The sequence below is a fragment of the Acanthochromis polyacanthus genome, chromosome 18 (assembly GCF_021347895.1).
Source record: "Acanthochromis polyacanthus isolate Apoly-LR-REF ecotype Palm Island chromosome 18, KAUST_Apoly_ChrSc, whole genome shotgun sequence".
Classification (NCBI taxonomy): domain Eukaryota; kingdom Metazoa; phylum Chordata; class Actinopteri; family Pomacentridae; genus Acanthochromis; species Acanthochromis polyacanthus.
In genome coordinates, this window is record NC_067130.1 from 17901428 (window position 1) to 17928864 (window position 27437).

General features: G+C 40.6%; 1 protein-coding gene across 1 annotated transcript; it reads left to right on the forward strand.

Moving 5' to 3' along the window:
- Positions 1–534: 534 nt before the first annotated feature.
- Positions 535–27357, forward strand: arsb (arylsulfatase B). The gene is made up of 8 exons (XM_051938580.1): positions 535–1011; positions 4002–4188; positions 5451–5641; positions 7507–7714; positions 12932–13175; positions 14316–14386; positions 23218–23349; positions 26528–27357. The coding sequence occupies exons 1-8, from the start codon at positions 742–744 to the stop codon at positions 26791–26793; spliced, it is 1569 nt and encodes a 522-aa protein (XP_051794540.1). The 5' UTR covers positions 535–741; the 3' UTR covers positions 26794–27357.
- The last annotated feature ends 80 nt before the right edge of the window (positions 27358–27437 follow it).

Below are 27437 nucleotides of genomic sequence, written 5' to 3' on the forward strand. Positions count from 1 at the left end.
TTCATTACTGATTAGTGTCTTTTCTCAAAAAATGTCAGAATAGTGAAAAAGTGGAGTTTGTAAATACTTAGATTTGTTTCGTCTGACCAGCAGTCCAAAACAGAAACTGAAAATTCATAATTTTTTATTATACTATCTTTATTTTTAATTATTTAGAAAGTGTACGTGTATTAGGGGAATGAAAGCTACAATTCTGAAGATACTAATTAATTCAGTTATTTGGCACATACTACTACTAATAGTAATAACAACAACAATAATAAATGCTATTGTTCTTATTGAATTATTTAAAGAGAAGTGAATAGAACAATATGCATATGTATGAAGAAAAATATATAAACTAAAGAACTGCAATATATACTATAATATACACAGTAGTTTAGTAAGTAAAATGTTTGTAATAATATAATTATTATCAATGTTGTCTTTCAAGAAAAAAAATAGTATTTGCTATTGTAAATAAAATCTGGGCTTCCGTATATCACATGACTCGGTGTGAATTCCAGCGATCTGATTGGCTGCTGCGGGCAAGGCAGTGTTTTCAACCTGTGGAACAGGGAAGTGACAACTAGAAGGTTTGTAACTTCCATATAACCTGCGTCTGTTTTTATTTTTTAACAGTAAAAGCTTCCGGTTAGGGCCGCAGTTGCTGTCGTTTCCTCAGTTTTCCTCCACCGCTAAACGGAGGCAGACGGACCTCCATGTTGACTTTTTCTGACTAGAAGCAGCGTTGTTTAGAAAATGAAGGTAGTGAGCAGAAAGCAGGCGGCTCACTGGATCATCATCGCGGGGTTCATCGTAAACCTTCCAGCGGTGTCAGCGGCTCAGCAGCCTCACGTCGTATTCGTCCTGGCGGATGACTTCGGCTGGTACGATGTCGGTTACCACGGCTCAGAGATCAGGACACCCAACCTGGACAAACTGTCGGCCGGAGGGGTCCGCCTGGAGAACTACTACGTCCAGCCGCTGTGCACCCCGTCCAGGAACCAGCTGATGACCGGGAGGTACCAGGTGAGGTCCAGCCGCCTCCACAGGCCTGTGGTTCAACCCTGCTGGGTCCCAGAGGTCGGATCAAGGGCGTTTCGCAGCCCAGAAATCCGCAGATTTTAATCAGATTAGGGCTGCAACAACGAATCGATAATAATCGATTATTAAAAGCGTTGGCAACGAATTGCATTATCGATTCGTCATGTCGCGGAGCCGTCTACTTCACCTGCAGAGTGAGGTGGAGGCAGAGCAGAGGAGGTATTTTCAAAGGGAAGTAAATTCAACAAGTGAAACATGACCAGCACGGAGAAAACAGTTTGACCAAAGTGCTCAAAAGTATGGGAGCTTTTCACGCTTCACAAAACAAAGACATGCTGCGTGTCCACTACATGCGAATGCACGCATCTGAAAATCGCGAACAGTCACGAGCGGGCCGCTACGTGGTCACGTGGCCGCGCTTTCAGCTTGACGGTCCGGTAGATGAGTCTGATAAACACAGCGGCTGGGCCGCAAACTTTCTCTATTATTTCGAAAACACTTCAGGGAAAAGTATTTCTAAACCATTTGAGGCGAGTAATAATCTGTTTAGCAGCTGAACCTGTCCTGGTTTCAACTAGTTCAACTAGTTAGGCTAGTTTAGATGTTTAAGGCAGGTGTAAACTAACCGTGACGTCACCCGTTGGTTTCAACGCCGAGAAAATGAAGGCCGGAAAAAAAAAAAAAAAAAAAAATGAAGGCCGGATTTTGCTACTACCTGGTCGCCGTTTTGGATTTTTTGGAGCCAGTGACGTAAAAATCGTCATCAAACAGACTGGACCGGAGAGCAACTAGGGGCAGGATTGGCTGAGGACTGTCTTATCCCGCCCACATTTTACCGCAGAGGCTTCTGTTGCTGTCTATCAAGTATAGCCACGCCCCCTGACTCCGCCAACTTTAACGATTTATTTAAAATTCAGTATTGATTTATTTTAAGATCGGCCACCTGATCTCTCATTTTGACCATGAAAACTAACTAACTAAATCCTGAGCTGTAGAAAATCATTCTATCAATTTTTTATTTTTTTTTCCCAAAAATGAATTGGGGTCTATGAAGAAAAAGCTTTTTGGAGCCAACCCTAGCGGACGGCGTGATATTGCAAGTTTTTGACACTTCCGGGTTGGCTTCAATTCTGGAGCCAGATGCTACGTCCACTATTTATACAGTCTATGGTTTAAGGACAGTAGAAGTCGAGTCTACTTCATAAAAATGAGCTGCAGGTAAACACCATAGACTGTATATATAGTGGACGTAGTGGAAAATAAGTATTTGGTCACCTACAAACAAGCAAGATCTCTGGCTCTCACAGACCTGTAACTTCTTTCAGAAGCTCTTCTGTCCTCCGCTCGTTACCTGTATTGATGGCACCTGTTTGAACTCGTTATCTGTATAACAGACACCTGTCCATAGCCTCAGACAGTCAGACTCCAAACTCCACCTTGACCAAGACCAAAGAGCTGTCAAAGGACACCAGGAACAAAATTGTAGACCTGCACCAGGCTGGGAAGAGTGAATCTACAATAGGCAAGCAGCTTGGTGTGAATAAATCAACTATGTGAGCAATTATTAGAAAATGAAAGGCATACAAGACCATTGATAATATACTTCGATCTGAGGCTCCGCACAAGATCTCATCCCGTGGGGTCAAAATGATCATGAGAATGGTGAGCATAAATCCCAGAACTACATGGGGGGACCTGGTGGATGACCTGCAGAGAGCTGGGACCAAAGTAACAAAGACTACCATCAGTAACACACTATGCTGACAGGGAATCAAATCCTGCAGTGCCAGACGTGTCCCCCTGATTAAGCCAGTACATGTCCAGGCCCGTCTGAAGTTTGCCAGACAGCATATGGATGATCCAGAAGAGGATTGGGAGAATGTCATGTGGTCAGATGAAACCAAAATAGAACTTTTTGGTATAAACTCAACTCGTCGAGTTTGGAGGAAGAAGAATGCTGAGTTGCATCCCAAGAACACCATACCTACTGTGAAGCATGGGGGTGGAAGCATCATGCTTTGGGGCTGTTTTTCTGCAAAGGGGACAGGACGACTGATCCGTGTTAAGGAAAGAATGAATGGGGCCATGTATCGTGAGATTTTGAGCCAAAACCTCCTTCCATCAGTGAGAGCATTGAAGATGAAACGTGGCTGGGTCTTTCAGCATGACAATGATCCCAAACACACCGCCCGGGCAACAAAAGAGTGGCTCTGTAAGAAGTATTTCAAAGTCCTGGAGTGGCCTAGCCAGTCCCCAGACCTCGATCCCATAGAAAATCTGTGGAGGGAGTTGAAAGTCAGTGTTGCCCGGCGACAGCCCCATAACATCACTGCTCTACAGGAGATCTGCATGGAGAAATGGGCCAAAACACCAGCTACAGTGTGTACAAACCTGGCGAAGAACTACCGTAAAGGTTTGAGCTCTGTCATTGATAATAAAGGTTATATTACAAAGTATTGAGTTGGACTTTTGTTATTGACTTATTTTCCACCATAATTTACAAAGAAATTCTTTAAAAATCCTACAATTTGATTTCCTGGATTTTCCATCTTCTGTCTCTCACAGTTGAAGTGTCCCTCTGATGAAAATTACAGACCTCTGTCATCATTTTAAGTGGGAGAACTTGCACAATTGGTGGCTGACTAAATGCTTTTTGGCCCACTGTAAATATGAACCTGATCAGTCTGAGCCTCCACTGCATGATGATAATGATCTCCTGCTGCAGACTTACTTTAGAGAATAACTGTTTTTGTGTTCATGAGAACGTTCCAGGGGAAAGAAACTAATTTGGTCGTTGATGGAAAGAAGAACAAGACGAGAACTTCGCCTGATTTGGGGACGTTTATTTTGAAACTTTTGTTGTGTCATTTTCACCACAGAGGCTGTCGTTTCCCTCTTTAGATGTAACTTTGTTCCATTTTCAACACGATTTGGGTTTATTTCCTAACAGTGTGTGTTTGCTGTTTAACCGTCAGATCCACACGGGTATGCAGCACCAGATCATCTGGCCCTGTCAGCCGTACTGCGTCCCTCTGGGCGAGAAGCTGCTGCCTGAGCTCATGAAGGACGCTGGATACGCTACACACATGGTGGGCAAGTGGCACCTGGGCATGTACAAGAAGGACTGCCTGCCCACCCGCCGGGGCTTTGACACATACTTTGGTTTGTATAATGTTGAATAAACATCTCAGAGTGAAATTTACAGAATTGCAAAGGTTTTATCACAAGTGTAGGTAGTCAGAGGAGCTTTAGCAACATGATTAATAAGAATATCTGAATTTAATTTTTTGTCTAGAAGAATGTCTAGTAGATGATAGCTTATCATTAGATTAGACCTGTCATTACATTTATAACAGCACTTTTGAGTGCTTTATCTTTGATTGATGGTCAGTTCTAGTGTCTTTTTAGAGGTAAATAAATAACTATTTTTGCCTACAAAAGGAGCTGTAGGATGTTTTCAGGCCCGAGCTTTCTCCTCCAGAGCTGCATAGAAGGCAGGAGAGCTTGTGTGTCGCCTGAGAGGCAAATTTCAGGGCAGAGAAAGATCAGACAACTGGTTTTAAACCTTAGATGGTGAAAGCACACTATGAGAGCTGAAAACAATGATGTATAATCAACTCATAGCTTCCATGATCTGGTTTTTGGTGTTTTGACATAAAGAGGATACTGTTTACTAAATGAATGAAGGTGGAAAAAAATAACAAATGTTTCCTAAACCTTCTTTGTAGCAAGTTCTCCATTAACAAGATTCTGTGTCACACAAATGTCGGTTTTAAAATCACTGATTTCCTACAGTCTATAAATAGGTTAAATAAGAAATTGTAAGGTGCTGTATGTTGTAGATTTTGTAATTAATTGACATTTTCAAACATTTTGCTTCTCACCCTGAAATTTGGTTCACAAGTGGTCAAGAAAAAAATACATAATTTAATGTTTTGGTAAATTCACTGTAAAACAAAAATAAGTGCAATAAATTAATGACAAGACTTTTTGTGTTTAAAGTCATGTATTTTCATGCATATTTTACAAATGCCTGTAAGTGTAATAATGTTTTCTTTAATTTAAGCCATTGACCTTGACTCTGTGATGTTTACATGACAAGTTATTCCTTAATATGTTTGAGCTTTTGTAATTGATTATTCTCTACATTTCATTTTCATTTTGTTAGTTATTAATAGTTGCTTTTTTGTTTGTGTTTTTAATAGAATGGTTTTATTTTATTCTATTGTTCTGAATTGTTTTATCTGAATTCTCCTCAGTAAATGACTTTATTACTATCATTGTTATTATTATCATTATTATTATTGGCAGTACTAAAACAGTGACTGTAAAATGGAAAAAAAGCCTCTAACCTTTATTCCAACAGTTTGCCAGGCTACTTAATGTGCTCTACTGACTGATCCCCCCCCCTCTGTGTTGCCTAGGTTACCTGACAGGCTCTGAGGACTACTACACTCACGTCCGCTGTTGTGGCATCTCTGCTCTGAACCGGACCCGCTGTGCTTTGGACCTGAGGGACGGTGAAGAGGTCGCCACCGGATACAAAGGAGTCTATTCCACTGAGCTGTTCAGCCAGAGAGCCATCAGCATCATCCAAAAACACAAATCTACCAAGGTGACACACACATGCGCATACATGTAACCTGTGAGAACCCTCACTGATAGCGTTAGCCTCTAATGTAGATGTTAATTATTACAACTCAGTCATGAGCTTTAAAAACTAAATACATTTTTAATCTTTGAGACAGCCCTTTGAATGTCCATCCAACGTGCGATTTGCTTTAAATCCAAAGGTCTAAAACTGAAATCGGTCCCTCACAAAGACTTCTCATTTAATCTTTATTTTCATGACTAGATTCTCACTGAAGGCATCAAAACTATGAATGAACACATATGGAATTATGTAGTGAACAATGAAGTGTGAAATAAGTCAAAAGTTGTTTTATATTTTCGACTCTTCAAAAAGCCACCCTTTGCTATGATTCCTGCTTTGCACACTCTTTGTATTCTATGGATGAGCTTCATGAGGTAGTCACCTGAAATGGTTTTCCAACAGTCCTTGAAGGAGTTCCCAGAGATGCTGATCACTTGTTGGTCCTTTAGCCTTCACTCTGTGGTCCATCTCATCAACGTCTTTTTAATTAACCTGAATATACCGTCTAGGGATCAACCGATATAGGTTTTTCAGGGCCAATGCCGATTATTGGTAATCGTAAAGGGCCGCTAAATGATATTTGGAACCATTGGAACCATGAACCTATCATTCATAACTAGGATTCTTCATTGATAAGGTAACTAACTGAATATGTAAACTAGAAATAGGAGTGATTCAATTAGGAAGCTTTCAAATGAAATTGATCAGTTTGTCTCCTATGACTGCTGTTCTTCTTTATTTTCTTAATCTTTCATTTTTCTATCACTTTTTTTGCAAACTAAGGTTCAGATCTTATGACGTTATTAATGATTGTTGTCCAGACCCTGTTTCAGGTTAATTTGTGGCTGCCTTTTAAGTTTGCCGCTAGCCGTTAGCATAGCCTTAGCCACTGTGAAGGAGGAGCAACAGCTCGTGTTTCTTGTTCACTTTTTTTAAGTCTCTCTGTGAGTGACATTTGTGAGACCAGAGTGACGACAGACAGAGAGGAGGCTGCATCTGACCTGAAGTAGTGCATTTAGTTTATCAACAATCGGCCAACAATTTGTAGTAATAAAAATAACTTTATTTGTATAACGTCTTTCAGAAGAACATTTACAAAGTGCTTTGACACGTAGAACATAATGATAAGAGAAATAAATGAGAACTTTACAGGAAGTTAAGTCAATAGAATTAAGTTTTAAGAAGTGATTTAAAGGAATCTACAGACTGGGCGAGCCTTATCTTCTCGGGCAGGTCGTTCCAAGCCGAGGGGCCATGATGGAGAAGGTCTGGTCACCCTTGGATTTTAGCCTCGACATTTCCCGATAATCGGTAAAATTCCAATTATCAGCCACGATTATCTTACTGTAAATCGACTCAGATGCCAGCAGACTTCGTTCCACTTAAACACAACAATAGAAAGCATCATATTTTTCCAAAGATTTCTGTAGACTTTCTTGGAGCTGTCTCACTACTAGCAGTTCAACAACCATGAGCAGTTTCTGTCTTACAGGAAACTGACTTTATACTTTGTCACTTCTACAGTGAAAATATGCTTAGAATGAGTGTGTAGATGCCAAAGCAAACAGTATTTTTAGGTCCCAAGCAGTTTAACTGGTTTGTTCACCAAGGCAATGTAGGAATAAAATTGCAGGTGTGGCATTTGATTATTTGTTTCTTATGCTGTGAAAACCTTAACATCAGTGTCAAGTTTTTGCAGAAACTCTGTTATCTGGAATGATTTGACAGCTGCCTTCCTGGATGTGCAACATCTGTAAAAATAATAATCTAAATTTCTGTCCTTGTCCTGTTATCAGTCTTTATATGCTGTCCTCTGTGTCTTTCAGCCACTCTTCCTCTATGTGGCACTGCAGGCTGTCCATGAACCCCTGCAGGTGCCAGAGCACTACATGGCCCCCTATAGTTTCATCAAAGACCCCCATCGCAGGCATTACGCTGGCATGGTGTCGGCCATGGATGAGGCGGTGGGTAACATCACCCAGGCCCTGCAGCAGGGAGGACTTTGGGAGAACACGATCCTCGTGTTCTCCACAGGTGTGTTTCTGCACTGAGACGCCATATAAAGCACACTTTCTGTAATAGGATTTCTGTTCCAAACAAAGAACATTTTCCACCTTGACTAAGAGCTTAATTCTCACAACCACAGATGTTTTTGTTTGAAAGGTACGCATGTTATCTTTAAAATAAAAATCACTAAACCTCACCATTTATCAGAGAGAGACAGAGAGGGATTGTGAGATTTTCAACTTTTGAACTAATCAAAATCAGTTTTTCTCATTTTAAAATTCTTCAGAAATAAGCCACCTGCACCAGATTAAATAAAAAACGAAAATATCTATGCTCTGCAGTGCAGCTAACAAGCCATGACTGATTCAGCAACAACCGACGATCACGTGATAAAGAATATTCAGGTGAACTGCAGGCTGTGTTTACACAAAGCAGATAGAAGACAAGTATGAAAACAGATTACAGAGACTTAGTGAAAAATTAAATACACTTGAGGAGTGACAAACGCAGCGTGGTGCCAAAACTGTACACGGAGGAGCTAATTTTTAGCAAGTTGTTGGAAGATGCATTCAGCATGGTCAAATATCTCTCTCGTGCTGATGAGCGGTGTACTGTCAAAAATGCTCATTTTATAAAGGTCGTAAAAATGTAATTAGTTAAATAATTTCTCTGCCAAGGAATGCGGTGGAGTTATGTGATGATGGGTGTCCGTTTGTCTGTTTGCACCATTACTCAAATATGGACTTTAGCAGTGATGTGGCTTAGTCTGGATCTATGGATTTGTTAAAGATTTCTGTAACATTGTGAGATAGCGGCACGGCGTCACTGTAACTGTGACAAGTGAACACTACGTCAGCTGCCTGCTGACGATCATGATTGCGATCCTACTACAAATCAACCTCTGCAAACTCATTGGGACTTATCCATCAGAAATCATACAACTGAGCAACCTTGGTGGAGTGCTGTGTTCCAAGTGATTTTTCTTGTCGTAGCCTGTAGTTACCATTTTTGTCAGTATTTATAACACCGATGGCTACTTGGGAAATTGGTACACGTGCCATTCCAATTGTGTGTAATTTTTTTGTAAAATGCTTTTTGCAGTACAAAAAATGAGCCCACAGTGACTGAAAATGTGACAAAGCAAAACCACAGAGAAACTGTTTGAGGTTCAAGGAGTTAAAGACCTATAATCCAAGTGTAGATGGCCTGTTTACTTGTCACAAATAGCAATATACAAGTGAAGGAGCAAAATTAAGAAAATGTGGCCTCAAAGCATGTCTTCCATCATGACATTCAGTTGACCTTTTAGGCTGATGACAATCAGGCTGTAGTGTGAGATGAACCACCTTATCCAAGCCAATACTTTTCCAAATATAAGCTTTTCTTATCCCAAAACACGCAAAACCACCCTACTTAATTCACAGTTGACTTGTTTTTAAGAAGTGACAGACACTACAGGTATCACTTCATCATAATATTTCTACCATTTATCTTGAAACCTACAAAGGAACATCATGTTTTACACACTGACCGGATAACCAGATCTCTGGAAACGCTTGGAAATTTCCTGCAACTTTTATTATTCAATGTTTGTGAGTGTGCCAGAATATGGGGGGGGGAATCAGCCCAGTAATTACATTTTATATCAGCAGACTCAAAACCACAGTTTCTGGCGGCATCAAATCCAGTTTTCCACATGTGAGAGGAGTTCAGGTAGCAGCTTGGTGACAGCTTTATTGAATTAATGCATCACTAGGTGAGAATGAGCCACGTGTTTATTTGGTTGTGATCTTCAATCCAAGAAGTTAATGAAAATAGCCTCTGTAATTCTACAGTTGTCCACTAGAGAGCAGTGTTTTGTTATATTTGTTCAAACAGCAGTGTTTATTCAGGGTCATATAGAGATTTAAAAGGAGAAAGAGGAGAAAGGAGGAAAACTTTGTTTTGCTCATGTCTTCATATAGAGCTCTGGAGGCTCTGTAGACGTTTGATTTAATCCACAATCTTACCAAGATGAGGTTTAAACCTCCGCATGTAAACATGTGGCTGCTCACTGGTTTCCACATGTGGAATGTCTAATGATTTGCATCTGAAGTAGGTAACTCCTTTGAGGGTTGTTTTTTTTTTTTTTTTCAGGGGGTGTTTTAAAGGGTAATTAGAAGGCAGGAACAATGCTGTGGAAGTAAAGTGTGAGCGTTTTTATGCCTGTGGTGGGCTGCTGTAGGTGGCCTCTTTCATTGTTCCAACACACATTTGGTTGGCTCTGATTTGAAAGAACCATATGCTGGGCAGACACTGATTCTGCTGATCTGACACAGAGGTAAAACTCCAATTACTTCCTCCTTCTGTGCAAATATGATAGAGTTTATGTAATCCATAGTATGACCAGAAGAATTTTATCTTCCCTGCCCAGAAATAGCTCTATCAGTGGTTTTATTAGTCACATTTCCAGCTTTATATTTGTCACGGTCAAGCTGTTATCACTGAGTCGCATGTGTCAGCCTTAACGGAAAATAAATGGACCTTGAACTTGTTGCACCCTGAGTTTCCTTCATGATGAAATTTTCTGCCTCACCGGGACTTTACTGTAAGCAAATGAGCGAGAAAGCTGCAGGGAAACTTAGAGGGAAGCTGGGAAGGACAGAGTTGGCCCGCAGAGAGGCAAAGCAGCTTGAAAAGGCATTAAGGAGCAGACGGTCTTTTCCAGAACAGTTCGGGAATCGACACAGACTACTTCCTGGACTTGCATGCTGCTGAAACTGGAGCCCGGCCTGGATGCGATTGGTCAAGTGTGTTTATACTGGACTGACAAGTTGGGATGATGACAGTCCGTCTAACTCCCAGTGTGTGCACTTGTGTAATGGTTGGATGTTACACATTTGTTAAATCAGTGAGCTTTGCTGTGTTTTTTTAATGACTTAGATCACTTGCTTTTAGCCAAACACGCAGCTCTAGGGATGGTTACATCAGCTGGCTGGTAGCTCGCTCCACCAGTTTCATCCAGACTGCTGTTGAATAGATTGCACGGAATTTCATGTTCTCCAGAGGATAAATCCGACTGCTGATTCTCTGCCATTTCCTCAAGCATCACAACAAGGCTGACATTTAGGGCTTTAAATAAACTTGATCAGCACTTATTGGAAGGGTTTCCATAAAGTTTCATTTGCATTCATGTCCTCGCTGAGGTCAGTTTTCATCTTCAGTTTAATCCCTTAACTCTCTTCACCCCAAGTAAATTCTGCTCATTTTTCACTCCATTTTTTTTTTTTTACTGCAGTTCAGCCCAGTTTTGCTGCATTTTCCAGGAATTTTTGTCACATCACTGTTAATCACAGTTGAGTCAGTCATGATTTATTGGTTGCATTGAGGTGCACAGAATTTTTTGTTTTTTACCGAATCTAATTGATGCAAATTGATTATTTTAAAGGAATCTTTAAACACGACATATAGAATACTGTGGCTACTAAAGTACTCTATAGTTCTACAATTGGCAGACGCTTTTATCCAAAGCAACAAACAAATGAGTAGATACAACACAAACAAGGATCTTGTCAGGACGAAATGACCTGGATAGGAGCCATAAAACAAGTTCAAGAGTCATAATAGGACTGTGGTGTCTACAGGCAGTAAATGTAATGGGACTTTTTTTCTTTTGTTTGCAGTCTGTCCAATGCAAAGGTGTTCAGTGAAGAGTTGAGTTTTTAGTATTTTCTTAAACCAGAAAGTGCTCAGCACCAACAAAGTCTGACTACTACCTGACAACAAGTACTCAAAAACACTTCCTAACTGTCTCCTTCGTTCTAGATTTCAGCCTGCTCTCATATCACCATTTTAAGCTGAGATTTGGTTCCTTTTCCCATCTGAGTGGCAGGTCACAGATGAGAAGTTCCATTAGAAAGTTAAACATTTCACAGTTCTTTCCTTCTTTCTTTTTTTCTTTTTTCTTTGCAATTTCTTGTGCCAATAGATGGTAGAATTTTGCAAAAAATAAAAGGCAACATGCCTTTCAAACCCACTTAGGTGTTCACAGGTTCAGTGTGTTAAAATGATAATTCTCCTTTATTTCAACCTGTCATATTTTCTATTAATGTGACTGTTGTATGTTAGTGGTCATGTTGCGCTCTCCACCTCTGTAGAGATTCAGGGAAACATGTAATACCAAAAATGATGTCTACAGAGATGACTAGTACAAGTTCCCTGCAACTTTTACATTAATAATTTTAAAAATCTATAATTAGTTCTGACTAAACAATAAATGGAAAACTATCCACAGCCTCACAAAAACAAAGAAACCGATGTGAATTGATAAATGATGAGATGTAAATAATTTTTTATTTTATGTCGTGGAAATTTTAATTTCATTTTTTTTAACATGTGAAGTCAAATCACCGTTTTGTAAACTGCCCATTTAAAACAGCCGTTTAGCCTAAGTGCTCTCCAGTAGAGGAATAAAATTGGTGTTACAAATTTACCAAATGAGTTTGAGGTTAGGACCCTATAATATTTTTATGTAAATTTACTCAAGTGATTTGAACATGATATAAAAGTGGAGTATAACAATATATATACGGAAAATTAAAGGGACCCTAAGACAGCGCCTTGAGGGATTCCACGGTGGATACTGTGTGGACACTTTCGTGCTGGAATGCCCAATAAATCGGTCTTAATCATGATCTTTGTTTGTCCAGAGCTTCACTTTATGACTAAATACCTGCAAAATGAATCACAGTCCCATTAGTTTCAGCTGCACTTTGTTATAGCACTAATTAGTAGATGTTAGCACTCGGATTGTAAACAAACAGCTCAAAACATCATTCCTCAGTGCAACCTTACAGACCTCATCTATGATCTCAGTATTCAACATCTGACTCTGTGTTTCGGAACAAAAATCCTTCCTCACACAAACCTCGGGGGAAGCATTATTCTTCACTTGTTATCCAGCAGAAGTTTGTATCTTCATATTTATTTTCTTGATCTCTCAGATGTCTACTTTCAGCCTGGAAAGATAAAATGTTTGCCTGGTTTAAAATCAACATTTAGAAGTTAAGTTTCCACAGAGTAGCAGGGTGACGATGGAACTGGAACCTACACGAAATCCGCAGCCGGTGGAAATTTAAAATGTTGGTTCAGCTTTCAGCACATTACACACAGACCTCCCAGTCATCCTTAGGCCTTTATCTTTATACTAACTGATGTTAAATTCTCTGTCTTTTCATTACATTTCATCCTTGTGACTGTTGACAGACAACGGTGGTCAGACGCTATCTGGTGGCAGCAACTGGCCGCTGCGGGGGAGGAAATGGTCACTGTGGGAAGGAGGGGTTCGGGGAGTGGGATTTGTCGCCAGCCCGCTACTGAAACAACCCGGGACCGTCAACCACGAGCTCATCCACATCTCTGACTGGCTGCCCACACTCGTTGGCCTGGCAGGAGGCAGCACCAAAGGCACAAAGCCGCTGGATGGATTCAACGTGTGGAACACAATCAGGTGAGCTGTTGGTGCTGCAGAGAAGCTTCACTCTTCTGGGACTTGGGCTCCCGACTGACAGTGTTTCGTGGGTGGCAGATCGCCTGAGGCCTGCAGTGAGAGTGATACCAGCTCTTGAGTTTGACAGCCTGCCCTCTCTTTGTGCCTCTTTCCGATCCTTCCTCCATGCTCTCTCACTCCAGCTACTTCTGCCTTTTTCTCGTAGAAGCCCCTGCTCCTTCAATAAGCCCTTTGTTACTGTGGCAATAGGAGCTCAAAGAGAAGGAAATTCCATCAGTCATTCTCACACAAATCTGTAGTCCTTCCATCCCTCTGTTTTTTCCCCCACTGTTAACCAAGATAACCTGCTATTAGATCAGCTAATTAGTTTTTCTGCAAATTCTTTTATGCAGCAACATACCTTAGAGGTTGTAATTCCTTTAAACCTAAGATATTGAATTACACGTGTAGCTGAGTTTCTGTGTTTTGGAGAAGCTGTTAGTGAACTGATAAGTGACTTGAGGCTGATGGCAGACCACAGATGTACTTTCCATGCGAGTTCAGGTCATCACACAGGCTGTCACCGAGTCCTGTTTGACTGACATATTATATTTGTAAACTAAATGTGGACACAGTGAAGGAGGTGAAATTGAGGGCTGCAGCAGAGCCCCAGCAGAAAATCGAGGCTTAGCCAGGACCGCAAACTACTACTCACAGCCTCCACTTGACTCGATTGGCTGACGCATGTCAGCTGACCGCCGGCAGCTGGCATTGCCGTGTGAGCTGCACAACAACACAGGGCACAAACTGCTGTTTGTTTTTGCTACTTTACAGTTTCACTCTGTTGTAATTGGCTCTCCCGTTGGAGAAAACGGCGGCCTGACAGCTCGGCCGGGGGAATAAAAACCCAAATGAAGGCCCAGAACAGTAGGCAGGCAGTGGAGAGTGAGAGTTATTTTAGTTGTGTTATCAGACACTGTGGTCAGTGAGAGCGGTGCGTTTTCTCTGTGGTGGACTGCGGTCAGAGCATATGACTGCTTGGTGAACAACAGCCAGCTGGTTCAGATTTACAGATCCCAGTGGGTTTCACAGTGCATGAGTCAGACGTGGTGTTGGTTGTGTATCCATATGTTTAAGGGTAACACTGCTTTTATCTTACAGCAAAGGATCTGCCTCACCCAGGCTGGAGCTGCTGCACAACATTGACCCTCTGTATAATGACGTCGCTCCATGTAAGTTTCCAGTTTTTGCACTTTGACCAAAAGGCTCAAACTATTTTATTACTGTAAAATATGCAGATTATTTTTTTCAATTAGTTTCTTCACCCTCTGAACCCTAAAACCGGCTAGTAGGGTTGAGAGACATGATAACACGAAAAAAAGTTGCCAAAATAACCCAATTTTTCTGAGCAAGAAACTATAAAAATCAGTGAAGCTTCAGCTTTCCAATGGTCCTTGAACTACTTATCAGTGATGTGCAGTTCTGTCAGAAAACACCAATTCATCATCAACATCACTTAAATGTAAATGTCTCATTTAAAAATTTGCCAGAAATAAATTAGTTGCAATAACCAGATTCTGTAAAAACTAAAAAAAATCTGCACTCTTCGACACAACTGTGAAGCCATCAGTGAGTTAATGACAAATTCTTTTTGGATGAACTGCACGCTGTGTTTACAGAGCAGAAAGGAAACGTGTATGGAAACAAATTACAAAGATAATTCTTAAATATCTATAATATCTAGAGTCCCCATTCCCCCCAGAGTATGAAAAACCTGCAGGCACTTGGGGAAAATGTTGTACATGTTAAATCCATTTTTTTTTTTTTTCAAATTTTGTGAACAGTCAAGCAGAAAATTTAACTTTTTGTTTTCTTTTTTTTTAAGGATTTGTGTTATTGTAAGGCATTTCTGAATTCTCTCTGCCTCTAGCTGTGGTTGTGTTGTATCCATAAAGGTGAAAGAGTTGATATTGAAGTGAAAAAAAGGCAACAGTGATTAAAAATGACCCCAGACGCTGCTTGGGCTTCAGAGGATTAAAAATTTGCATATTTCATGTTTGTCATGAAGTTTGTTAACTTTAATTCTGAACTACGAAAATATTTCCTGATCAAAATCAACAATTTATTTCAGTATTTTTTCTGTAAAAATCATCAGATTTGTGAAAATATGATCGAAAAACATTGATTATATTAGGCAAAAACTATGTGGCTTACTAAATTTACATTGGCACAAATATGACAGTGCAAATATGGCAAAATAGCTGTTTTACTTCATGTATAATGTGCAAAGTAGATTTTTGAAAATATTTCTGATTGACACAGGAACTCAAAAGTAATCATTACATGAATCATAATATAGGTACACACGTGGACAAAATTGTTGGTACCCCTCAGTTAAAGAAGGAAAAACCCACAATTCTCACTGAAATCACTTGAAACTCACAAAAGTAGCAATAAATAAAAATTTATTGAAAATTAAATAATCAAAAACAGCCATTACTTTTGAATTGTTGATTAACATAATTATTTAAAAAAACAAACTAATGAAACAGGCCTGGACAAAAATGATGGTACCTCTATAAAAGATTGAAAACTATTTGACCAGAGTGACATGATTAACTCAGGTGTGTCATTTAATTGACATCACAGGTGTTTCCAAACTCATAATCAGTCAGTCTGCCTATTTAAAGAGAGACAAGTAGTCACCCTGCTGTTTGGTGAAAAGGTGTGTACCACACTGAACATGGACAACAGAAAGCGAAGGAGAGAATTGTCCCAGGACATCCGAAAAAAAATGATAGACAAACATCTTAAAGGTAAAGGCTATAAGACCATCTCTAAACAGCTTGAAGTTCCTGTGACAACAGTGGCTCATATTATTCAGAAGTTCAAGACCCACGGGACAGTAGCCAACCTCCCTGGACGTGGCCGCAAGAGGAAAATTGATGACAAATTGAAGAGACGGATCGTTCGAATTGTATCCAAAGAGCCCAGAGCAACCTCCAAAGAAATTAAAGGTGAACTCCAAGGCCAAGGTACATCAGTGTCAGATCGCACCATTCGTCGTTGTTTGAGCCAAAGTGGACTTCATGGGAGACGACCAAGGAGGACACCACTGCTGAAAAAAACTCATAAAAAAGCGAGACTGGAATTTGCAAAAATGCATGTTGACAAGCCACAAAGCTTCTGGGAGAATGTCCTTTGGACAGATGAGACCAAACTGGAGCTTTTTGGTAAGGCACATCAACTCTATGTTCATAGACTCAAAAACCAAGCATCCGAAGAAAAGAACACTGTCCCTACGGTGAAACATGGAGGAGGCTCAGTAATGTTTTGGGGCTGCTTTGCTGCATCTGGCACAGGGTGTCTTGAAAGTGTGCAAGGTACGATGAAATCTGAAGACTATCAAGGCATTCTGGAGAGAAATGTGCTGCCTAGTGTCAGAAAGCTTGGTCTCAGTCGCAGGTCATGGGTCTTCCAACAGGACAACGATCCAAAACACACAGCCAAAAACACCCAAGAATGGCTGAGAGAAAAGCGTTGGACTATTCTAAAGTGGCCTTCTATGAGCCCAGATCTGAATCCCATTGAACATATGTGGAAGGAGCTGAAACATGCCATTTGGAGAAGACACCCATCAAACCTGAGACAACTGGAGCTGTTTGCTCATGAGGAGTGGGCCAAAATACCTGTTGACAGCTGCAGAACGCTCATTGACAAATACAGAAATCGTTTAATTGCAGTGATTGCCTCAAAAGGTTGTGCAACAAAATATTAAGTTATGGGTACCATCATTTTTGTCCAGCCCTATTTCATTAGTTTGTTTTTTTAAATAATTATGTTAATCAACAATTCAAAAGTGATGGCTGATTTTGATTATTTAATTTTCAATAAATTTTTATTTATTGTTACTTTTGTGAGTTTCAAGTGATTTCAGTGAGAATTGTGGGTTTTTCCTTCTTTAACTGAGGGGTACCAACAATTTTGTCCACGTGTGTACTTGTAAGGATTAATTGTGATACTGATTAAAATGATCATCCAGGTCCTGCTGTAAATCTGTCTGCTCATCCAGAGCAGCTCACGTGTGACTGGAATGAATCTCAGCTGCCAGTGGGTGAAAGGCTGGATGAAAACCACTGGACAGGTCATCAGTTCATCACTGACTGCTGGCAGTTTACTCCAACTCACTAATTAACCTACCGTGCATGTTTCTGAACAGTACGAGAAAGTCTGCACAGATCAGTGTAATCGCTCTGAGCCATTATTCATCTGTCAGCAATGGCAATAATTTGATGAATCCTGCTGATGGAAACCTCATGTTACCTCTCCTCCTCCTCTGTGTTCATGCTGGGTGGGATCTGTGGTCATTTATTTCTACTGTTGTAATTCTTCTGTTTTCTCTGCTCCCAGCATGGCCACAAATATCAAAGGCTCATTCTTTGAGCTCCTATTGACGAACACGAGACAGCATGAATGCAACTGACTCAAGTCGAAACAGACTAGGGCCTGTGTTACATAACATTTGACATGAACTCATTAGACTATTTGAAACCCATGCTTCATTTGTTTTGAGTGTTTGAAATCTGTTTAAGTGGATTATGATTGTGTTTGTGTGAGAGCTCACAGGGTTGGCTTATTATCGGTGGATGTCCAATTTTGGTTTGTGAGGCTGTTTACTAAAATGTATAAACACTTGCATGTGAAGGTAATTTTATTTTCAGCTTAATGTGAGCCACTGATTATGATTAAATTTCAAAGTTAACCGAATCTAAAGTATTTTATCAATCAGCTTTATTTTTCTTCCATTTTAGCACCTCATAAAGTGAATGCTGATAACGAGCTGAAAATGTAATCCGTCACTGCTGAAACTGTAATCAGTCAGCAGTGTTGAAATCTGAGATAGTTTCTGTTTGAGGGCAGGGTGGGTGTGTTGTTTGACCTCCGTGATTGCAGGGAGGCTTCCAGGAAATGGGTCATGTGACTGCATGTTTTTTCACTGAAACAGAGTGGATCCACTCTTTTCTACACCACTTAATATTTAGTGGACCAAACCACTTCCACCTCTGAGGAGGTAATGGGGGCTACTATTTCTGACTTTGGGGAGAATTCTACACCTTAGTTATACATTCAAAAATAGCAGAAGAATAGGAGGGATACATTTTCTTTGTACTGAAATGTCTCACAGATGTACCACAGTGGGCACAAAATGGGTCAGCATGAGAACAGATGTGACCCTTTTGATCCACCATGAAGGAATAACAATTTGTAGTACAGTAGTGTTCTTCTCAGAGTAGTGTAATTACTCCACCAAGGAATGCGGAAAAGTTATGTGATGATCATCATGCGTTTGTCTGTCTGTTATTCTGTCTGTGTGCAACATTACTCAAAAACAGACAAACGGATTTGGATGAAATTTTCAGACAAGGTCAGAAATGACACAAAGACCAAGTGATTAGATTTTGGCAGCGATGAGGCTTATAGTCTGGATCCCTGGATTTGTTCAAGATTTCTGTATCATTGCAAGATAGCTGCTACAAATCAACTGTTGTGGACTTATCGGGAATTATCCGTCTGACATTATTCAGGCTGTTTCTGAGTCTCATCAATTCCCACCATCCACTGCATATTTAGATCACGTGATTCGGTATCCGTACATAACGTACACATGCATAACACACACCTGTGCTCAGTCAAATGTCATTTTGTTTGTGGGTACATCTGTATTTAATGGCCACATTCTATAGTGCTATGATTTCTGATCAATAACTAATAAACAAATGCTGCAATTAAAAAAATAAATGCTGCATTTCTGAGAATGCCATATGGGGGAATTAGCAGCCTTGGCAGAGTACTGCGCTCTGAGTGCTTTTCTTGTTTTGGTCATTTATTGCAAAAGTGTCTGAAAAAAGTTTGTCCAGATCACACTTCTGAGTCCATGTTCAGCAGTCGTCGCACTTTAACGAGTCATGTGCAGTGTTGTTAGAATTTTAATCTAATCTGAATTTCAGACCATATAAAAACACACTTGCTACACTTTACAGAGATCTGGGCTCAGTTTCACCTTCAACAGCTGCTAGTGTTCCATGGTGGGAAGCTGGTGAGGGATCATATTCTCGTCACCGCAGTTGTGACTGTCTAGTTGGTGGGTGTGATCTGGTGAAGACAGGATTAGCATCCTCACCGCACGGACATAAATTTTGGGTTGTATGGGAATGTCCGCGGAAGGGTCCACACAAACCGTTGCGTACTTGGGGACATGACTGAATTTACATCAAATAGACCATGGTGGACTCTGGCCTGACTGGGAACAAGGGATGGAAACAATGGAGCATGCTAATTTTGCAGTCTGACCATGTACAAAGGTTGGAGCTGCCCTTAAACATCCCACAAGATCCAAAAACGGCCTAATACAAATCTATTAAATGTACAAAGGTGGTGGTTCCAGACATATTTGTCAGAAATGACATGAATATTTCTGCTGGGCTTTCAAACAGATGCCCAGTTTGTCCGCAACCAAATTCAGATTTCTCATACACACAGATTCAGCTTACTACATGTGCATGCCAGAGGACCATTCTGACAATTCAGCAACACCTTCCTTATATACGACCTTCAATGATAAAGCCGCAGAGTGAGTAAACAACCTCTACGGCATCTTAAGTTCATTGATTTGGCCGTTTATGGAAACCAGAGCAAACTGTAAATCTGACACTCACTGTGTTTTCTTATAATTTTCATGTGAAGGTGGATCGAGGCTGCACAGCGGCTCAGTAGTTAGCAATATTGCTTTGCAGCTAGAAGATCCCCGGTTTGCATCCCTGGCATGTTTCTGCATGAAGTTTGCATGTTCTCCGTGTGCATGTGTGGGTTTTCTCCAGGTACTACGGCTTAATCCCACAGTCCAAAAACAGGCGGAGGTTAATTGGTGGAAGTCAAGTCAAGTCAAGTTGCACAATTAAAAAACAACCAAGATTGACCAAAGTGCTTTGCAGTTCAAAACAAGACAATCTGTGAGGAAATATACAATGCATGATGAACAGTGTCATATATCTAGGTGTCAGTGCTCAACTATAATTGAAAGCCAGAGAGTTCATATGTGTCTTCAGTAGTAGGCACTTGAAGGTATCAAGAGATAGAGTGGTTCTGATTTGAACAGGTATACGATTCCACAGACTGGTGCAGCTACAGAAAAGGCCCGGTCGCTTTTGTTTCTTAGTCTGGATCTTGGGACCTTAAGAACCAGCCGACTGGCTGAACTTATTGATGAAACTGGAGCATGAACATGTTAAAGCTCAGATAGATAATGTGTCAACCAATTTAAAACTTTAAAAACAAGCAATATAATCTCAAAAAACAATTCTGAAGTATACAGGAAGCCAGCTGAGTGAGGCTAAAACTGGAGTGGTGTGCTCCTGTTTCTTTGTCCCTGTTAGAAGTCGGGCAGCAGCATTTTGTACCAGCTGGGTAGACTTAATGAGGATTAAGCAGTGTATAGATACTGAATCAAACTTTCATGTGAGTTGAGCATTCTCTATGTCAGAACAAATGAAAAGAAAAAGGTGTCATCTCCCATGAAGCACATTTGCCCTTTTTTCAAAAAAGTCAAAGGGAGGAATAAAAAACTTTTTTCAAAATTGTGTAACTTTTTTCAAATGTTTCTATTTATTTTGTTAATGCAGTCTCATAAAATACATGTGAAAATACACAATAGAAACATTGATGCTGACTTATTCTCCACATAAGAGAGCAACACTAATATTCATTTGGAGTCCTCCTGTCCTGACATTGGATTAGACTCTTATTTGGTCTTCAGCAAAAATCTGACTCTTTTACTTCCAAATCCTCCACTGGGTTCACCAGCTAAATCTCTCATTTGTCCTGTTTGATGCTGAGCAAAGAGTGTGTGTTGGGTTTAGCAGAGCTTTTTGGTTAGACAGACCAAAACACCACATTTGGAAGCTCTGAACCAACATAAAAAGCTGAAAGACAGTGAAATGCTCCACAGAGCTGAAAGGAAAGAAATAGAGTGAGTTTAAAATCTCTCTTCTGCAAAGAGAAAGCATCTAAATAGTTTAAAGGAAGACGTCTCTGGAAAGTTCAGTCACTGATTTATAGTGTTTTTGCGATGGAGCTGTTCATACAGCTTAAACCAGTGGTGCTCAAATTTTCCTCGAAGTTTACCGGTGGTCATTCCCATTTAAATCATTGGGATGATAAGAGGACCCAGCGAGGAGCAACGCTGCTGCTTTACAAGCCTTCACCCTCATGTTTTATGTTTGGATCTTTATTGTCGGCCACCGCAGTGACAACCAGCCTCCCTGAGTGCATTCCAGGCTGAGATTCCTCTCCTCTTTCTTCTTTCCTATTAACCCAGCCTCTCTTTGAGACCTCGCTCTCCACGTTCCTTTGCCTTTTCTCTCACTCTCTCTCTTCATGCTTCTTTGGCTTTCTCTATTTAGCTCATGAAAAGACTTCTTTCTTTTTTTTTTACATACTTTTGTCCTTTCAAGTCGCTTTTCGAAATTCTTCGCTGTCGCTGTGTGAAGCTGAGGGATCCCAATTAAATGGGTCACAGAGGGGTCCCTGATCATCTCGCTTGTTGAGAGGGCGAGAGAGAAATCCTTGGACTTGGCCCAAGCTTTAAATCAGCCCCATATTTCCCCTCCGTACTCCTCGGCTCTCCTTCTAGCAATTTCTCTGCTCTCTCAGGGTCTCTTCCCACTGATCCTCCCCTTCCCTCCTTTTTCTTAAACCCGTCATCCTGCTGTGGATCCAGATGAGCTCGGCCTGCTTTGAGGCGCTCCCGTCCTGCGCTCATGTACAGAATGAATGTAAGAAACGAACATGTGTACACAGTGTGCGTCTGCTGGGGTTTGAGGCCTCTTTCCTTCAAGTGGTGAGAGTGGAAGAGGAGCAGGAGAACCGCAAAATAAATCTAACCGCGATGTTCGCTAAGCTCAAATCATTCATCATCACTGTTCACACCTGACTCCGTACCTGATTCTCATTCAGCGACGCGGCTCTAGAAGTCTGTTGTTTACCCAAACAAACGGAGCAACCCAGTTTAATGCATGTGAGAGCAATTAAGATACCCACATATCCTTTGCGCAACGATGAAGAATTCAATGTCAAAGCTTTTATCATGTGGTTGCAAAAACGCTGAGATCGGAAATGTTTTAATTCTCCAGTCATGTCGCTGCGGTGGAATCGACTCTGTTAAAACGAGCTCCGATGGGAACATGGGGCTTTGTGTGGGCGCGGATTTGTCTTTATGCAAAGAATGTGAGGAAATACTTGTTTTTGACAGCCTTAGGAGGCCGGAGTTACTTGCAAATCTGTCTAATCAGGACCACATTGTCGGGGTCAACCACGGCATGAACCTGAGAATACTCCCAAGGCCAGATCCCCTCTTTTTTTTTTTTTTTTTATGAAAATGTAGACATGTGTGGTGCTTTTGGGAGACATTTTCCATAAGCGCAGAAATAACTCATGGCAGGAGGCTACATCAGTTTCTGGACATCATCAGGACAAGGATAGATGCTCTGCTTTTCCCGCATGAAAGTGATAAAATTATGCCAAATGGTGAATGTGACTTTGCTTTTTATCTGCCCAACTGCACTAATGTCAAATTATTCATTGTGCTTGGCAGACATGGAAGGCTGGTGCTGACTCGACCACATTACCACCACATTTGTCAAGTTCTTCCACCCCAAAGTTCCACGTGTTTGCGGAAATGTATACATAAAAACAATTCCCGTTCTCAAACCGAAGGATAGATTTTAATGGATTTTTTTAAACCGCTCAATTTCTGCTGTTTCACTGCTGATTTTACAAAAAGACAGACTTTCTTATTGGTGTATTTATTTTCATACCTTCACTGTGATTTCCAGCTATGCAGTAAAAGCTGGTGCCAGTCGACGTTCTCGTATGGTTTACACAGACATCCACAGAGGGCGCTTTGTGTCCATTGGCACTCTAATATCATCTTAATCAGCGATTTCTAGCGTTTTTTTCTTGAAGGTGGATGACCTCCATGATCAGCTCTGTCCTCTGTTCTCCGCAGGTCCTGGCAGGCAGCGTCAGTTAACTTTGGCTGAGGCGCTCGGTGGAGACTCCTGGGTAAACTCCGGCTTCAATGTGTCCTTTCACGCGGCCATTCGATTCTCAAACTGGAAGCTGCTGACTGGCTACCCGGGTCGGTATCTTCTGTCACCTGTAATCGCATGTTTAGTCTAAGTGGGAAGTGGAAAATCAAACGTGTACACACAGGCACACATTCACTGCTTATCTCTGCTAATCTCTGGTGGAATTTACGTCCGTTGTTTGAGTACAAGTACTGCTATGACAGTGCAAAAATGCTTCATTACAGGTAAAAATCCAGAATTACTGAGTAACTGGACTATCAGCAAGTGTTGTCTTATGCTTAAAATGTGATATGTTGTTATATGTGACAGTTTATCAGTGTGCGTGCAGCATTTTACTATTGCAGATGGTGAAGGAGGAGCTAGTTTCAAATACTCATTATACACAGTTCTGGTAGTTTCGACTGTCTGCATTAAAGTGTTTCTCCGGGTGTTGATTTCACCCCAAAAAACTCATCTCTGTGTATCAAAATGACACACTTAGGAGTGTTTCCCACAAAAATCTTCCCTAATGCGCAGATCTATGAAGTATTCCCTGATTTCTCCACCTGCCCTTCTACCACTCGCTGCAGCTCTGGCACACCAGCTCTCCTATAACTCCTTTCAAACACTGAAAACTGCCCTGCAACTTGACCCAATCGTTTTCCGTCCATTTGTTATGGAAGGATTGAAGGTGGAAAATGCTCAGTTGTGGCACTGACTGCTTAGTTCACTCTTACAAGAATAGAATAAACACCATATGAATGTTTTGAAAAGGTAGTGTCTACGGATACGGGTCCGTATCCGTAGCCCACAGGCTACGGGTACGGCACTTTCCATTTGCCAGACAGATACGGACCCGTAACGCGAGTCTCACGAGTCAAGAAGCTGCTAACCACTGCAAACTGTTGAAAGGTAAGCAAAGGTTAAGGTTAGGGTTAGTGTTAGGGTCAGGTTTAGGGTCCGTACCTGTCGTACCGATGCTACGGGTCTGTACAGCTAGCGTCTACCGGGAGTCACGTGACCAGATCTCGCGTATCTGATTGGCAAATGGCAAGTGCCGTATCCGTAGTCCACAGGCTACGGGTACGGGTCCGTACCTCTAGCAACAACCTTTTGAAAAGGTAAAAACGAACAAAAAGACTTGATGATCACTGGATTTGACGTGCATCCACACCAGATAGTTCAGCTTGTTTTTGCAAATATCTCTGCCCATGTTAAAATACTAAAAGGTTGTGGATGTGTAAAATGAAACTGGACTCAAAGACGATCATTTACATAAACACTGATCGCCTCATTTGTGCCAAAAGTTTTCTTCCCTCCAGGTTTTCTTCCCCGTTGTGCAGCCTCGGCATCAGTGTTTCAGCCGCTGGCGGTTCTTACTGCTTACAGCTCGGCTCATAGACTTTACAGTGTTATGAAGAATAAAACTCACTTTTCTAGACTACAGGGAGGTTTTATGAACATAAACCAGCCTTGTTTACAGCTGTCGGTGACCTGTATAATAGTTTTACGGACAGCTGCTGTGTCTGTTAATAGATCTATGGGCCATACCAAAAGAAGTCTCTGCAGTTGCTTCTTGCCTATTTGCCTTTGAACAAATTAGCCATGTTTCCAGAGCATATTTTTATGCTCATGCACAAAAAAGCCACATATGTATTTTATGCTCGCTTAGGGAGTTGTTTTTTTTTTACTTCTTCTAAAAAGTCAGCTATCACTGATTAGCTCAGTTTTTGCTCTGTTTAGTCTCAGTGGAGGGGTGAAACAGAAGGAAATAAAAACCTTTAGAATCTGCACGGTTAAGTGTTGGTTTGGTCTGAGTCAAGTGGTTTCCAAACGGTTCAACCTCCTCCGAAGGGTCAACAGATAAATCTGAGACGTTGTCAGATGACTAATGTGGTACAAGGGAGGGAAACTAAATTATCTTACATAAATCTCTATTCATGTTTTGCTTTTCTAAATTTGCGTTATTTTTTTCATGAAATATCGAGAGATTCACCTCTTTGTGACTTTAAATGAAACCATCTGAGAAGTTTGTAGTACAGCAAAAAAAATTCTTGTTTTAGTGAAACTGTCAACAGTTAATAGACACTTAAACCTAACAGGAAGATTCAGTCACTATTGCGAGCCACTGATTTAATCTTTACAAAGAAAATCTGCTTTATTATTATTATATTTGTTGATGTAAGGTGTTATCTGAATAGTAACATTAGCTTTTAGATCAGAAGTGTCAATTTCGTTTTAGTTCAAGCGCCACATTCAGCCCCATTTGATTTTAAGTGGGCCGGACCAGTTCAATTACAGCATATTAACCCATAAATCGTGATAACTCCAAATTTTTCCTTTGTTTTCATGCAAAAAAGTATGTTCTTAAAATGTTTACATTTAATGAACAAACATTATGAAGAGCCTAAAGTTTCTTCAGAAAAATAAATTCAATTTCAGCAATAAAATGCCCCAGTTTATAATTTAAAATGTCTACAAAGGCACAAAACATTGCATGATCAAAACAACAACAACAGTCGGACAACAAAAAACAAGGCAAAATATTACAAAAATGAGACACAAAATGACAACAACCAGAACAAAATGATAAAAATGAGACAAATGACGAGAAACAAAACAGAAAATAGACAAAAATTCGGCAAAAAATGGACAAACAACAAAAACGACACAAAAAATAACAAACAATAAAAGCGAGACAGAAAAACACAAAGCGATACATAAAGCAATGAATAAAGCGAAACACAAAATGAGAAAAATAAGACAAAAACACAAGCGTGACAAAAAGGAAACGAAATGACAAAAACAAGAAACAAAACGACAAAAATATGAGACAAATAACAAAAGTCCAACAAAAAAAGGCAAAAAAACCCCACAAAAACAAGACGGTACAATGAGCAATATAATATTTTACTTTCTGATCAAAACATGTCTAGAAAGTATTTTAAATGTATGGTTTTGCAAATTTACAATTTGCAGTTAATTTTTACTCTTTACAAAATCGTCCCACGGGCCGGATTGGACCCTCTGGCGGGCCGGTTTTGGCCCGCAGGCCACATGTTTGACACCCCTGTATTAGATAGATGTTCGGGATACAACATACAAAACTTTCCTCTGTAATCTTGTGGCATAACAGAAAATAGAAATCTTCATGTACAGTAGCGGTACCTTAAACCTGTACTTACAGTAAGTACATCACTTAAATGAATAGATTTACTGCTTCTAATCCTCTTCACCTCTTCCCTCCAGGTTGTGCTGTTTGGTTCCCCCGACCCGACCACAACAGCTCCGAGTGGAGCTCCTCTCAGGTGGATCCGCTGAAGCCCGTGATGCTGTTCAACATCGAAAAAGATCCAGAGGAGAGAAATGAAGTATCAGCTCAGTTCCCCGCAGTAGTCAACTATCTCCTCACTAGACTCCAACAATACCAGAAAAGTGCTTTGCCCATAAACTACCCGGATGACGACCCCAAATGTGACCCGGGCCCCAGCGGAGCCTGGGGGCCCTGGGCTTAGACGGTGATGACAGTGATGGTCAATATGAAGACAATAGCACTTTGTTTGCTGAGATTCACAACAGCAGGAATTGCATTCTGTGGAGAAAAGTGAAGTTTTAGAAACAAATAATTTTCCTCTTTGGTGATTAGGGTTAGTGGGACCTGTCATCCGATAATTGATTGGCAGAAGCTGCCATTATTATTGATTTCTGTCTCCCAGGCCTATAATGATTTCAAATCTGTTAGCTGCACCTGTTGCTGATTTGTAAGACTATCTCCCTGCTGTTTCAGGTATTTGCACTTCATTTATCTGCTGTTGAGAAGCTGCAGGCCTCTTGTACACGTCACACACACACACAGAAATAACAGGCCGTGTTTAACCTGAGACAAGTAGTTCACTGAACAATCTGTGCTGTTCTCTTGAAGGTTTAAAAATATGTATTTTCACAGATTGTACAGTATGTGCCAGAGAGAAAGACAAGATGCTCATGATGTTGATTTTAGACAGATTTTTAAATTTAAAGCTGCAATAATTGATGCTTTTGTATTGACAAAAAATAAAGGGATTTACACTACTGGTCAATCGTTTTAGAACAGCCCAGTTTTTCCAGTTTTTTTTATTGGAAATTATGCATGTTAATGTCTCATTGTGCTCTGAAATGG

Bases quoted from the DNA above. Each gene is read 5' to 3' on its own strand.
- arsb (XM_051938580.1), top strand. From the start codon at position 742: ATGAAGGTAGTGAGCAGAAAGCAGGCGGCTCACTGGATCATCATCGCG. The intron at 1,012-4,001 runs GTGAGGTCCAGC...TTTAACCGTCAG, and splicing joins TGATGACCGGGAGGTACCAG to ATCCACACGGGTATGCAGCA. The intron at 5,642-7,506 runs GTGACACACACA...TGTGTCTTTCAG, and splicing joins AAAAACACAAATCTACCAAG to CCACTCTTCCTCTATGTGGC.